General features: G+C 43.5%; 1 protein-coding gene across 6 annotated transcripts in view; it reads left to right on the plus strand.

Annotated features, from left to right (window-relative positions):
• PPP3CC (protein phosphatase 3 catalytic subunit gamma) overlaps positions 1-12,677 on the plus strand; it is a 100,708-nt gene continuing 88,031 nt past the window's right edge. The window contains exon 1 of one of the 6 annotated variants that reach the window (XM_034965815.3): positions 1-140. Coding sequence is in view for 2 of the 6 variants with exons in the window: in XM_034965812.3 (XP_034821703.1) it covers positions 899-947 (49 nt within the window). In the remaining 4 variants the exon portion in view is untranslated. Of the gene's footprint in view, positions 141-220; positions 948-1,130; positions 1,303-12,677 lie in introns of those variants that run through there. The other 5 variants (XM_034965816.3, XM_034965812.3, XM_063607156.1 and 2 more) reach the window with 5 other exon arrangements.

Here is a 12,677-nt window from a genome sequence, read left to right on the forward strand (position 1 = left end):
GTACTAACTGCACTCAACAAGCGGGAAAGATGAAGCGAGGGGGTTTAAATGTGTGCGTTTGCTGAATGACCCACAAAAACTGAAGGAGCGCGGCCGGACTGATCACACTCCTTGAGACAAAGCGGGTGGGAGACCCAGAGGTGAGGAGGGTGGTCGCCTGTGGGCGAGGACTGGGAGGTCAGGGGTTCTCGGCGAGGCGGTCCCAGGAGGCGGCGCGGAGCGGCTGCGAGGCCGCAGGGCCGGGTCGCAAGATGGCCGGGCCGGCCTCCCGCGCGGGTCGCGCGGGCCACGCGGGCGGGTTTCAGATGTTCCGGGCCCGGGTAGGGGCTGGCAGGAGAGAAGGGGCCGGCTGCGGGGAGGGCTGGCTGAGAAGAAGCGAAAATGGGCGGTTAGCAGCAGGGACCCGGAGCCGGAGGAGCGGAGAGCAGCGCGTGCGCCGAGCTCTACGGCCTCCCGGGAAGGCGGAAGGGTGGGGAGGGCGGCGCTCGGGGCGGGAGGCCCGGCCGGGTCCGCTAGGACAGCGGGGCCGCTGGGAAGTTGTGAGAGCGGCGCTCGGGGGCGCGCTTGCGCGCACGAGGGCCCGGGCCGCGAGCAGCCGCTGCCGCCCCGGTCGCCACCCTTAGCAGCGGTCGCGGTCGCTGCCGAAGCGGTGTTCCCCGCCTTAGCCGCTGGCGCCTCCCAAGAGAGCGGCCGGTGGGCCCGCGTCCTGTCAGTGGCGTTGGAGGCCCGCGCTGCGGCGGCCGCGCCCTTCTGTTGCTCGGACACCGCTGAGGAGCCGGGGCCGGGCACGGCTGGCTGACGGCTCCGGGCAGCTGAGGCTGCCCGAGGAGAAGGCGGCGGCCGCGGCGTAGGCGCACGTCCGGCGGGCTCCTGGAGCCTGGAGGAGGCCGAGGGGACCATGTCCGGGAGGCGCTTCCACCTCTCCACCACCGACCGCGTCATCAAAGGTGCCTGGCGGGCCGGGCCTTCCTCTGGGACCCGCGGGAAACGGCCTTCGGCTGGGCGGCGGCTCGGGGCGGAGGGAGGCTGGGGCCGGGCTGCGCCCACCCTAGGAGGGCTCGGAGGGGTGTAGACAGGGCCGGGCGGCAGCCTCCGAGAGCAGCCCCCCGGACCCGGCGTTTTCTGCTGCACCTGGTCAGGTGCCTGGCCGTCAGTGCCAAGTTCCCTCCCGAAGGGTTCAGGGTGCAGTGGGGACTTCTCCCACCGCCCCGAAGGGCCCGGATCCCTGTCTTTTTTTCTCTTTAAGAAACGACTCGGGGGAAGCCATCAGGGGTGGTGTGAGCAGGGAGTCGACTCTTCCAAGTAAGATATTTAAGATTAGATCTTTCTTGACATCCGCCCCCCACCCTTTTTTAGGACGTATACCATGTGCCTTTTGACCCGCTTTCTCTAGATCATTGCAAGTCACTGCTATTACTGGAATAAACTTAGTATGAGCAAGTCAGATAAATCCATTATATGATGTTTAAAATAAGTTTACGGAGCTCTTGACAGGGTAATGGTATTTTATTTTCCCTTTGGTTATAAAGACTTGGAGAATGACGTTTTCTGATTCATATGTGTACCTGCGTTAGATTTCTGTTGTTGTTATAAGAACAAAATGTAAAGGGCTCTTTGCTTTCTAAATCTTGTAGAGTTTTAGGTTATAGTTGTTTCTGCCTTTAAACTAAGAAGATGGATTACACATAACCACTAATTTATGTGCTGCTTTTATTCAGCCGTAAGTCTTAGGCACAACCCTTCTCTCTGAGATTAACAATCGGTTTGAAAGCGCTATTTTGTAAGAAGGGAATAGACTTAGACCAGCTGTGTTAGTGGCCTCTGGATGCAGGGGTTAGCGTGACAGTGGGGAAAATTATTAAGATACTTTTCTTTTTCATTTTGGTATTAGAAGGAGAAAGGCAACTAATACTAGTGACGGGAATACATTTTTAAAAGGTGAAACGCCTTATGGCGTGTTCAGGGAGGGGGAAGAATTTTAGTGTATAACTTAGGTTTCCCCCCTCTCTCCCCAAATCAGCCTCATAAATGTTAATTATCTGTACTACATAATTATAATGGGATTTTTGAGATTTATCTGCTTAGCATTTGTATGCTATCGTTAGAGGTTTAACTGAATTGTTCATCTAACTGACATTATCCCCTGAACAGCTAAATTATTGTGACCATTTAAATGTGTCTTCATATTATTAGTGTATAGCCTATAAGAAGTATATAGCCCTCTCTTAAGATTCGGAGTGTACTTAACATAACCTTTTTTGAGGAATCAAGGTCATTATGTACATTAATTTCTGTACTGTGCTGTTAATATGGCCGGTGCGTTCTGCTGTATAAAGTTGTTAGCAGTTTCGTCCTGTACTAAAATGACTTCGCAATGCTATACCAGTTCAGTGTTTTGTTTGCTTTTAGTTTCTCTCTCCAGTATTGTTTTCTGTCAAAATATGCCCTTAACTGCTTTCTAATCTGCTACGTCTTAGCTGAAGTAGGCAGGGAAACCAGATAAGCCAGAACTGTGGGTCAAGTCAGAATAAATAGGATCTTAGTGAAGCTTAGTGCAGCCCTCAGGAATCTCACAATCAAATCACCATTGTGCCATGTAATTTCCACCATAACATGCCATAAGATCAAAAGAAGATTAAAAATCTTAAATGACCCTTAAATATAGTAATAAATATTGTAAAATAAAATGGAATAAAATAAAAAAGTTAAAATGCAGGGGCTAGGGGCAGGCATGGTGGCTCACGCCTGTAACCCCAGCACTTTGGGAGGCCCATATAGGCAGATCACTGAGGTCAGGAGTTCGAAACCAGCCTGGCCAACATGGCGAAACTCCATCTCTACTAAACATACAAAAATTAGCTGGGCATGGTGGCGGGCACTGTAATCCCAGCTACTTGGGAGTCTGAGGCAGGAGAATTGCTTGAACCCGGGAGGCGGAGGTTGCAGTGAGCCAAAATGGTGCCACTGCATTCCAGTCTGGGCAACAGAGTGAAACTCTCTCTAAAAAAAAAAAAAAAAAAAAAATGCAGGGGCTGGTTTATTGCTACGCATGCTTATTATTAAATAAACACTGTCATCATATCCTGCAGGATGCAAATTTGTTCTTTACCAAAATTAATTACCGAATATTGTGTACTTTTAAGACTGCTCTTAAATAAATGAAATAGAAATAATTTCAGGTCCTTAGAATGTATGGATTTCTCTCCTATATAAAAACTTCGGCATAAGAGCTTGACCACAGCATTTGTGGCTTCATGATGACTTATGGTGCTTTTTTCAGGGTTTTCCAGAGTTTGAAATAGTTGAAGAAAATGAGGTGTCACATGTGCATAGCTAAGGTCCATTGTAACGGGTACTAAACCCTGGTCTGATGCTATCTTGTTTAGTCACAGCTGTCTGCATTTATTCACAGCTTGAAAGCTTTTTCAGAGGTGATACCACACCCCAGCTATTTTTGTTTCTGTCATTTCCTGTTAACTTTAAAGTGTACCTAATTGTTCTGTTTGAGCAAATTTTGGGGAAGAGTGGGTATGTGGGAGAGGTTTGTATTTTAGGTGTCCTTTAAATAGCAGCTTTCTTAAATTGAAGGATGTGGCTGGGTGTGGTGGCTCACACCTGTAATGCCAGCTACTTGGGAGGCTGAGGCAGGAGAATCACTTGAACCCAGGAGGCAGAGGCTATAGTGAGCCAAGATTGTGCCACTGTACTGTAGCCTGGGCGACAAGAGTGAAACTCAGTCTCAAGCCAAAAAAAAAAAAAAAAAAAAAACTCATCTGTAAAATAGGGTTAATAATACCTTCCCTGTCAAGCCTGGGTCATGCAAGTGACATAAAGCATGTGAAAGGTCAAGTTAAGGTAGTTCTTTGAGACGTGATAATAGGTTGGTAATAGATCGCTTACTACAGAAGTGGTTAGTAGAGATATCATTAACATTTGAAAATATCAGAAAGTATGTGAAATTATAAGCTACAAAACTGTTCCTAGTCAGGTGAATACCTATTCCACAGCATAATGGATATGTGGGTGAAATCTCGTCGGTAACAATGTGAAGAGATCAGCACAGTTCTGTCTGGTACTCCCTAGGCAGCAGATTTCTTCTCTATCTGTTGAAGGTGTTTATTTTATGTTTAAACCTTCTTATGGTTTTACTCATTCATTAAATGTTTATTGAGTGCCATCTGCAATGAGCCCTAGTAGGTTGCTCATTCATTTCTTCTTTGCTTTAAAAGTAGCATTTCTGTGAGCCTTTAGAGCAGTTTATATGCGCTGGGGCACCATGACTGGTATCTGAGCCAGATAACTAGGAATCCAAATGATTAAATTGTGATATTCTGTCTGCTTTATTTTTTTTTCTAGTTTCCAAGTTCCTTTTCCTGTTTAAGGACATGTTTTTTCTTTGACAGTGATTTTTATAAAAGCAGTTTATTTCCCTGGAATGAATCTTTTCAGAAGCAACAAGGAAATTTCAGTAGGAATTACATGACAAATATAGAGAATCCATTGTCTTATTTTGTTACTTGATGGCCAGATGGGGTTTAACAGAAAAGTCAGATTTCTTTTTAGTAAGGTGCTGATACATTTCTCCCTTTCTCTTAGAATTCAAATATATTGTGTATTCACAGAGTACTGTACCATTTTTACCACACATGGCAGGCTACTGTTTCTTTAATATCGTGGCACTGGGAATATGGTGCTTCTGGCTTTCTTAAAATATTTTAATATTAGTGTGGACAAAAATTGCTATTTCCACAAATATACCCTAAACCTGATTTCAATCTCTGGTACCTATACTTCATTTCTTTCCACAGCTCTCCCCCCACTCTCCCTTTTTTATATCCATAATGGATTTACCGAGGGTTTAAAATTTTTTCTCTTAAATATAAGCTTAATCCTGCTACTTATACAATTTGAAAATCAGAAAGGGAAGAAAAGAAAGACTTCATATTCCTTCCCAGCAGAAATAACTGCTTTTAATACCTTTGTGTGTTTCCATCTGCAGGTATATTTTGAATTCAAAGGAAAATGGATCACACATATTAAAGCTTTTGTTATGCAAATATTTCATATTATTTTAACATAAATATTATAATTTTACCTAAATATTTCCATAATGGTTTCAATCAGCATGGAAATGGTTTCAAAGTGCTTATATTAATATTTTGGTTCTTTATATTTTCAGTGGGGACACATTAGTCACTTGATACAATACCAACCCAGAAGAAACATTTTCAAGTGTAAATTTTCAATGTGAATATGTTTTAAAGTTGATATCTTCTGGATTTGTCAACAGTATTTGTTTAATTTATGCTTCGTTTACCATTGTGATTAACAAGCTGCCAAACTTTTGAAACATTCAAAATCAGTGCTAATCGAGATTCATACATCTGAGTAGAAATCTGGAACCTCTGAAAGGGCATCTTAATTTAAACACTTAATTTTTTTTTTTTTGAGCAAGGATAAAGTATTCTTTCTTACCTATATGTTATTGGTTATGATCAAAGCTTTATTTATGGTCTGACATTTGATAATTAAGCTTTCTCTCTTTTATTGCATTTTAAAATGGGATTAAAAATTTTTTTTGCCTTACGTAATTTTTAGTGTACCATAACTTTTACTGGAGTGTATATGGGAAAATGTACAAATTATAAATGTACAGCTTAGTGAGTTTTTACAAATTTAGCACCCACATACCCATGTAACCACTCAACCAAAATAAATAGATTACCAGAATCCCAGAAACAAGCATCAGTTCAAGTTCAGTCACTGCTTTCCATCCCTAAATGGGCAACAGTGGGGAAAATATGACACTTGTAACCATTATTCTGGCGTCTAACGTCATATTTGTAAAGTAACATACTAATCACATCTTACTGTAAAGTGAAAAAAACAAGGGACTCTGAGAGAAAAATGCTAAGGACTCATTACTTAAAGTGAAATAATTAAAGACCTTTTCCTAAGCAGTATTTGATACTAGGAATTGAATGTCTTTCTATTAAGGTAACATTTTTGGAAAAAGCTAATTTTTAGGCCAGGCGTGGTGGCTCACGCCTATAATCCCAGTACTTTGGGAAGCCGAGGTGGGTGGATCACCTGAGGTCCGGCCAACGTGGCGAAACCCAGTTCCTATTAAAAATACAAAAATTAGCTAGGCATGGTGGTGCACACCTGTAGTCCCAGCTATTTAGGAGGCTGAGGCAGGAGAATCGCTTGAATCTGGGAGGCGGAAGTTGCAGTGAACTGAGATTGCGCCACTGCACTCTAGTCTGGGTGACAGAGCAAGACTCTGTCTCAAAAAAAAAAAAAAAAAAGCTGATTTTTAGACATATCTCTGTTAGAGACAAAATTATTCATTTAATTCTGGGATTTGTAGTCATTTTGGAACTTTGCTGCTACTTAATTGCTAAATGACTAATGGGAATAAAGGGATGTCTTAGAATCATTACCATCCTTTGGTGCAATCATTACTAGACTATAATGCCCCTTTATAGTTTTTTTTGGTGGGGGACAGGGTCTCGCTCTGTTGCCCAGGCTGGAGTACAGTGGCGCGATCATGGCTCACTGCAGCTTCAGCTTCCTGGGCTCAGGTGATCCACCTCAGCCTCCCGAGTAGTTGGAACCACAGGCATAGCATATGCCACCGTGTCCAACTAATTTTTTTTTTTTTTTTTTTTTTGTGACAGAGTCTCGCTCTGTTGTCCAGGCTGGAGTGCAGTGGCGCAATCTCGGCTCACTGCAAGCTCTGCCTCCCGGGTTCATGCCATTCTCCTGCCTCAGCCTTCTGAGTAGCTGGGACTACAGGCACCTGCCACCACGCCCGGCTAATTTTTTTTTGTATTTTTAGTAGAGACGGGGTTTCACAGTGTTAGCCAGGATGGTCTCGGTCTCCTGACCTCGTGATCCGCCCGTCTCGGCCTCCCAAAGTGCTGGGATTACAGGCGTGAGCCACCGCGCCTGGCCTAATTTTTGTATTTTTTATAGAGATGGAGTTTCGCCCTGTTGTTGAGGCTGGTCTTGAACTCCTGGGCTCAAGCGATCCTCTTGCCTTTGTCTCCCAAAGTGCTGGGATTACGGTGTGAGCCACTGTGCCCTGCCTTTTATAGTCTTAATGTTAAAATTTAGCAGCATTTTACATTTCAAAACTGAGGCCTAAAACTTTCAACCTAACCTAAGTGGTATCTTTCTTAGTTATCTTTATATTCTATCTGGTTATCCAGATGAATGTAGAGAGAACTTTTAGTTCCCCATATTCAATTTTGTTTTGTTGGCACTTTAGATTATCCTGAAGTCTTTTAATTTCTTGAGTCTTCGTTTGTTGTTTGAAGAGGGTTTAACTTGGTAACCAGGATCTTTAAATTGGGCACAGAAAGATATACTGGATGGCTGGACAAGATAATGTATTTCTTTGATGATCATTACTAGATTTACTAATTGCTAACAGTTCATGAAGGTTTTTTTGCAGTGTCTAGACAATGTCAGCCCAAGAGACTGAAATTCTAAATGAACAAACACTGAGAAATGTTTGAAGAATTCATTCAGTAATTACCTATGTAACATTCTTGCTAAAGGTGTTTAATTTAAGCTGAGCTTAGTTATAGTAGACAATCAGACAAATCCAGTTTGTGGGACTTTCTACAAGACAGTTGGCCTGAACTCTAGAAATTTCAAAGTGGTGAAAACAAAATGAAACAAAAAGGGCAGGAAGACTGTTCTAGATGAAAGAAGTTGAAAGAGAAATGACAGTCAAGTACAGTGTCAAGCCTGGATTAAGAAAACAAAAAACCATAGAGGACATTTTGGGGATAACTGGGAAAATTTGAATATGGTGTATATATTAGATGATATTATACCTTTTTTTTGTTTTTTTTTTTTTTTTGAGATGGAGTTTCGCTCTTGTTGCCCAGGCTGGAATGCAATAGTGTGATCTCGGCTCACCGCAACCTCTGCCTGCCGGGTTCAAGCGATTCTCCTGCCTCAGCCTCCCGAGTAGCTGGGATTACAGGCATGCACCACCGCACCGGGCTAATTTTATATTTTTAGTAGAGACGAGGTTTCTCCGTATTGGTCAGGCTGGTCTCGAGCTCCCAACCTCAGGTGATCTGCCCACCTCAGCCTCCCAAAGTGCTGGGATTACAGGTGTGAGCCACCATGCCTGGCCTATATCATTGTTAAATGTCTTGAATGTGACTATATGGTATTATGGTTATATAGGGAAATGATCTTATTTTTAGGCAATACCTGATGAAGTATTTATGTTGAAATGTCGTGATGTTTGCAATTTGCTTTTAAATTGTTCAAAAAAAAATCATTTGTAGAGAAAAAAGTGAAAGTGGCAAAACATTTACTATGGTGAATCTAGGTAAGAGCATATGGGTGTTCATTTTATGATTCTTTCACTTTTTAAATAGATTTCAGTTTTTCAAAATGTAAAGTTGGGGACAGCCAGGCATGGTGGCTCTCACCTATAGTCCCAGCTGCTTGGGAGGCTGAAGCGGGAGGATTGCTTGAGGCCAGGAGTTCCAAGGCTTCAGTGAACTATGATTGCACTACTGTGTTCCAGCTTGGGTGACACAGCGAGCACCCATCTCTATTTAAAAAAGAAAAAAAGTTAGGGAGAAAAAAAGTACAATGAAGAAATGGCTTGGCTGGGCGCAGTGGCTCATGCCTGTAATCCCAGTACTTTGGGAGGCCTAGGCGGCTGGATCACTTGAGCTCAGGAATTCGAGACTAGCCTGGCAACATGGTGAAACCCCGTGTCTACAAAAAATATAAAAAATTAGCCAGGTGTGGTGGCCTGCACCTGTGGACCCAGCTACTTGGGAGGCTGAGGTGGGAGGATCACCTGAGCCAGGAGGTGGAGGTTGCAGGTTGCAGTGGGCCAAGATAGCACCACACTCCAGCCTGGGTGACTGAGACCCCATCTCAAAAAAAAAAAAAAAAAAAGGAAATGCCCCAAAACAGCTACAGCTAGGTTTAGGAAAGGCTGTCATCATATTTGAGGATTCCATAGTGTCTTAATGGGGGAAAGCTGAAAAGAAGAAAATGAGCCTTAAAGAATATTATTGGTGATGTGAAGTGGAGGCAGCTTGTTTAGCAGAAAAAGTAGTGGTTTCAGCTGCATGATGGGGGTTAGAAAAACATACAGAAGTCAGTATGGAGAAAGAAAAGGTACTTAACTAAGAAGTAGAGAGAAGATGGGCAAACTAGAAGGGCCAGAGAACTGAAAGACATAAAATGAAGAAAAAGAAGAGGGATAGTTGAAAACTGGTGGAGCAGTTGACATCAATTTCATTAATGGGACAGCAAGACTATTTTGATGACTGTTATTTTTTTTCTTTTCTTTTTCTTTTTTTTTTTTTTGAGACAGAGTCTCGCTGTCGCCTGGGCTGGAATGCAGTGACACAATCTCGGCTCACTGCAACCTCTGTCTCCCGGGTTCAAGTGATTATCCTGCCTCAGCCTCCTGAGTAGCTGGGATTACAGGTGTGCGCCACCACACCCAGCTAATTTTTTTTTGTATTTTTAGTAGAGAAGGGGTTTCACCATGTTGGTCAGGCTGGTCTTGAACTCCTGACCTTGTGATCTGCCCGCCTTGGGCTCCCAAAGTGCTGGGATTACAGGCATGAGCCACTGCGCCCGGCTGTGATGACCATGTTTTAAAAACCCAAAACAAATAGACTTATAAACCTATTCTGAAATCATAGAAAATCCAAATATTACCCAGACAGATGATGTGGAAAGTGGAATAGCTATGTTTTTAATTTTATTGAAGAGACTGAAGTGAAAAAAAGGGTGGTAGTGGGATAAAGTAAATATTAACACTAATGACTAGAGGGGAAAAAAAGGATTTTCTAAGTGTATTTTTCATCCCTGTTAATTGCACCACTCACCCATTTAGTCACTGATTCAGATGACCAGCCTGGGAATCAGGCCAGACTCTTTCTTCTCCATTTTACTGCATGTCCAGTCCCACCAGACTAAATGCTGTGAACCTTTGGTTTGTACATATCCTCTACTTCATCCTATTCTCACACCTTTTGCTTGTGCCATTGCAGGAGCCTCTTGCTGAGACTATGTAGTCTGTCCACGCTGTCATCGTGATCTGTGAACAATATCAAGGGTCATTCTTGTGCTCAAAATCCTTCATGAGCACTTCCTGCCTGTGGGATAAACTCTTTGTTGATGGGCAGTACCCTGCATGCTAAACCTCTCTAGGCTTGTGTTCCATTTCTTCCTCCTCATTTCACAACCCTCATCCCCAACCTACTTTATTTATTTATTTATTTATTTACTTTTTGAGACGGGAGTCTCGCTCTGTCACCCAGGCTAGAGTGCAGTGGCGCCACCACGGCTCACTGAAAGCTCCGCCTCCGGATTCATTCTCCTGCCTCAGCCTCCTGAGTAGCTGGGACTACAGCCACCCGCCACCACGCCCGGCTAATTTTTTTTTTTTTTTTTAATAGAGATGGGGTTTCACCGTGTTAGCCAAGATGGTCTTGATTTCCTGAGCTCATGATCTGCCCACCACGGCCTCCCAAAGTGCTGGGATTACAGGCGTGAGCCACCGCGCCCAGCCCATTTATTTATTTTTGAGACAGAGTCTCACTCTGTCTCCCAGGCTGGAGTGCAGTGGCGCCATCTTGGCTCACTGCAACCTCCGCCTCCCAGGTTCAAGTGATTCTCCTGCCCCAGCCTCCCCAGTAGCTGGGATTACAGGTGCATGCCACCACGCCCAGCTAGTTTTTGTATTTTTAGTAGTGATGGGGTTTCACCATGTTGGCCAGGCTGGTCTCAAACTTCTGACCTCAGGTGATCTGCCCTCCTCGGCCTCCCAAAGTGCTGGGATTACAGGCGTGAGCCACTGTGTCCGGCCCCCAGCCTACTTTAATACTACAGGTTGAGTGTTCCTAATCCAAAATCTGACATTCTCCAAAATCTGAAGCTTTTTGAGTGCCAGATGACACCACAAGTGGACACTTTCTTTCCTGACCTCATGTGATGGGTTGTAATCAAAACCTGGGGACATAACCCAAAGTTTTTTCAGTGTCCCCAAGGGAAAAAGACCCTCCCAGCCCCCTTCGGTTGTGATACATCTTTTCCATGCGCAGCATGATGGTGATGTCCAGGCAACCACAGATTGACCACGTAGGTGGCTAGGGGTAGTGACACATTTGCTTTCTAATTCAGTGTACGCAAATTTATTTTGTGCACAAAATTATTAAAAATATTTATAAAATTATCTTCACATTCTGTGTATATGAAACATAAATGAATTTTGTGTTTGGACTTGGGTTCCATTCCCAACACATCTCATTATGTATATGCAAATATTCCCAAATCTGAAACAATCTGAAATTGAAATGCTTCTGGTCCTAAGCACTTTGAATAAGAAGTCATACTTGTCGTCCTAGAATGTTTTATATCTGTGAATGGGCTCTTTGTTTCTGTGCATAATGGTTTTTTTTTTTTTTTTTAACATTTTTAGAGATAAGGCCTCACTCTGTTGTCTAGGCTGGAGTGCAGTAATGCGATCAATGCTCACTGTGGCTTCAAACAAACTCCTGGCCTCAATTGATCGTCCTGCCTCATCCCTCCGAGTAGCTGGGACTACAGGCGTGTGCTGCCATGTCTGGCTAAATGTTTTATTTTTATTACTTTTTTGTAGTGACAGGGTCTTGCTATGTTGCCCAGCCTGGCCTCAAACTCCTGGCCTCAAGTGTTCCTCCCACCTCCCAGAGAGCTGGGATTACAGGCATGAGCCACTGTGCCTGGCCCTGCGTAGAATCTTGTCCCTCAGCTTGACCAGCTCCTGTTTGTTTTTCAAGATTTAGCCAAGGGGACTTCTGAGAAGCTTTTTCTTCTCTGCTAAGAAGCTGTGGAGAGTAATGGTTTGAGAACATGGGCTTCAGTCAGACATACCTGGATTCAAATTGCTGTTTGTTTTTTTTTTTCAAGGAGATGGAGTCTTGCTCTGTTAGCCAGCTGAAGTGCAGTGGCACCATCATAGCTCACTGCAGCCTCAAACTCCTGGGCTCAAGTGATTCTCTTGCTTCATCCTCATGCCTGGGACTACAGGCATGTGCTACTATGCCCAGCTCAAATTCTTTTAGTGATGCATGACCTTGGATAAATCACTTACACTTGTTTTACCTGCATTTCTTTATGTGTAGAAGAGGGATAATGAAACTTGCAGTGGCAAGCACATAGTGAGTGCTCCATATGTGTTATGTTAGGTGCTGCTGCCGCCATCGCTATCATCATCATCATCATAAGAATTACTGTCTCCTATGAGCTCCCATAAACAATCTCATTGCTTTGCAAATCGCTTTAAATATTTTCTTGTCCTTTCTTCACAATAAACTCCTCTCTTTAAGGGCAACCACTGTATCCTTAATGCTGAATGCAGTGCTTAACACACGCTTAGGTGCTTAGTAAATATTTAAGTATGTGCAAGCATAAGAAGCTTATTTTATGGATGACAGTGTAAGAAAGAGTACAGACTCTGCTGATTACCAGCCGTGTGGCCTTTGAGCTTTGTTATTTATTTTCCTTGCCACAGGTGTAAAATGGGAGATAGTGCCTACCTCAGAATTTAAAGATTACATCTCATATTGTATGTAAAGTGCTTAGCATAATGCCCATAGTGGGTGGTTAATAAATGTTAGCTATTATTTAAAAAA

Source organism: Pan paniscus, chromosome 7 (genome assembly GCF_029289425.2).
Source record: "Pan paniscus chromosome 7, NHGRI_mPanPan1-v2.0_pri, whole genome shotgun sequence".
Classification (NCBI taxonomy): Eukaryota; Metazoa; Chordata; class Mammalia; order Primates; family Hominidae; genus Pan; species Pan paniscus.